Here is a 2,716-nt window from a genome sequence, read left to right on the forward strand (position 1 = left end):
TCTTGTGTTTTGTGTGTTTAGCTGGAAGGTTGAGTAATTTATGAGCATTTATTGTAAGTAATTGAGTCTAGGTTATTTAAGAAGTTGTAACTTATGTTGGTTTCTCAGTTTTTGAAGTTCAATAGAATCAGTTTATTCAAATCTTTAGCTTAAGGGTTTTAGTTTCTTTCCCTTCTAGTTATTTTCTACCCAACCCCAGTTCAGATCCTATTAGGGCCTGCATCAGTTTGTATGTTCATGTGGTGATTGTTATTTGTTTACTTATCTGTTGTATTTTATTGTATGGTTAAGTGATTTCTGAACTATGCTATTATGCAGGAATCAGATATCTTCTTATGTGTTTTTTTTCTTGTTATACGTGCATTCTTGAACTATACTTTCCTGCAGGATTCACTAATTGTTTTCTTGCTTAGTGGTGTATGTTGGACCTTGAGTAAGAGGTGGAGAGTGTTGTAGAAGGTGTGTTGGTAGTAGTGTTATTGTTGTTGAGATGATAATGTTAAGTCGAGAACTTAACTTTGATTGAGATGTGTTGCATTATCTATTGTCGTTGTTGCATGTTATTGTTGTTGTTTATCTGTTGAGTAGTTATATTCAATTTACTCATACCAGCTGTGAAGATGACCGAGTTTGTGTTTGCAATCCCGGTGTACCAATCAATGATGCATGGGGTAGTACTGCAGGTTGTACGTAGTTGCAGTTGGTAAGTCGAGCAGCTATCAGCAGCGTGCTATTTGATTTAGCTCTTTAATTTTGGTGAGTCTCGAGTGAATCCTACAATTGTACTTTATACTTAATTGTAAATAGTGCGGTTGGATTCAAATTGTAACTGAGTTTGTTATTTAAACTAAGAATCGATATTCAACAGTTCTATTGTAATTTCAAATACATTGAGATTATTGTAGAGTGTTAGCATTCTAAATTTTGAAATTTTACTATTCAAAATTTAAGGTCGCTACAATTCTAGTACTATAAAATACAATGACGTACATAAGAACATTAATGAGTACCATTTGAGTACATGCATTTCTACAATTATACAACTTGTAATACCCTTGATTCTCCATTCCTCTTCGAACTGTCAGTATAATATACACCTTGATATATGGGTCCAATTTTGGAATGAGATGGTTGAGCAATGCACCCAAACTTCCAAAATATATATATCTATTATTCTATTTACCTAACAAAATAGGGTTAGCCTAGTATATATGCTTTCTTTGTTACAACTCACAATGAACTTAAACAGGTAAATAAGTCATACAAGAATCTCACAGTACTGTGAAGCAAAGTGCTTGAATTACAACTTTACAAGTAGTCATCACCGGTATGACATTAAAATTTCACTATGATCTCCATCCCAAATTTCCTAAATATATTACAAATAGTCAATAGGTCATGCCAGATATGTAATGATTCATATAAAACGTTATTGCATATACATACCTGAAAGAGCTTGTCGCAGGTGTATAGACGATCCAAATCCATAGAGACAGAAATGCAAACAGAAGAATAGAAGCTGTGATTTCGATAATTGGACAAATTAAGAAACCCCCTAGCAGAAATTTAGTAAATCTGCATTGATATACAAATGTGATGCTATTACATTGTTTTGAGGAAGGAAGAAAAGTCGCTGGGCAGAAACATAACAAGCAAGCCAAAATCGACTGATCCAGAAAGAGTGGTGAGATATGCAGGATTTCATGGTTTTGTGTGTGTTCTTGATCGGCTTTGAATCTGTCGTATCTTTGACAAGATCGAGTAAAGTCCGAAGCCGAAAAAACAAAACACAAAAAAAAAATCAATAATTAAAATACATTCCTGATAAGATTAGGAAAGAGTGAATTTTATTTCGATAAAACTTCAGATAAGATAGGAGACAGCAAGAATCCGATCCAGAATAGGAAATAAGATTAGGACAGAATAAATACCCCATCAACATTCCTGTTGTGCAAACAACGCTACTTTTCTTCAAAGAACACAGTTCTATCTCCTTTTGATCTGCTTTGAGTTTTGAGATGGGTACTGGAAAGAAGAAAATTGACATAAAGCCGATCGCCAACTACCAGTCTCGCATGGTGTCCTTCACCAGGAGACGAAATGGTCTCTTTAGAAGAGCCAAGTTCGTCGAAGAAAAGTTTAAAAAGACAATTTCAATTGTTGTGATCTCTGAGACCGGTCAACCTTATCATTATGGCTCTCCTACCTTGCTTGAGCGATATTATGCCTCCACCACCACGGCTGCCTCTTCCTCCAGAGCTACTAGCTCATCTACAACCACAGCTGGACCTGGCTCTTCCACCACTATAGGTGTTTTAGAAGAACTTAAGGACTGGGTGAACTCCGAAGTTGAGGCATGTAACACTTCGAAAGAAGCAGCAGAGAGTTTGAAAAGGAAATTGTCGGAGATTGAAAAGAGGGTGGACAATAAACTTTTCGAAAGTGATCTTCAATTCCTTAATTAGTTCAATTAGCAGTAATTTGATTGATGAAGTTGTTGCCAAGTGATTACGGCTTAGCAGTAACAATGCTAAGATACGTTTTTCAGTGGTTAACAAATTGATTGTCATTGTCTGTTCATTCTATTAAAAGCAACTCATTATTGATTTTTTTTTTTGAAAATTTAATGTATCATGAGTTATTTTGAAAGGAAAACAATCTATAGATGGATGTTGAAACTCATACGAACAGGATTTTTTTTTTAATTTCTTCAATT

The 2,716-nt window shown here is 34.8% G+C and overlaps 1 protein-coding gene across 1 annotated transcript; it reads left to right on the plus strand.

Moving 5' to 3' along the window:
• The first annotated feature begins 2,018 nt into the window (after positions 1–2,018).
• Positions 2,019–2,465, plus strand: LOC126789544 (agamous-like MADS-box protein AGL29). Its single transcript, XM_050515734.1, has one exon. It carries the CDS (start codon positions 2,019–2,021, stop codon positions 2,463–2,465), a length of 447 nt encoding a protein of 148 aa, XP_050371691.1.
• Positions 2,466–2,716: the final 251 nt, after the last annotated feature.

This window comes from Argentina anserina, chromosome 3 (genome assembly GCF_933775445.1).
Source record: "Argentina anserina chromosome 3, drPotAnse1.1, whole genome shotgun sequence".
Lineage (NCBI taxonomy): Eukaryota > Viridiplantae > Streptophyta > Magnoliopsida > Rosales > Rosaceae > Argentina > Argentina anserina.

Excerpts from the sequence above, each read along its gene's own strand:
- LOC126789544 (XM_050515734.1), top strand. The coding sequence starts at position 2,019 with ATGGGTACTGGAAAGAAGAAAATTGACATAAAGCCGATCGCCAACTAC.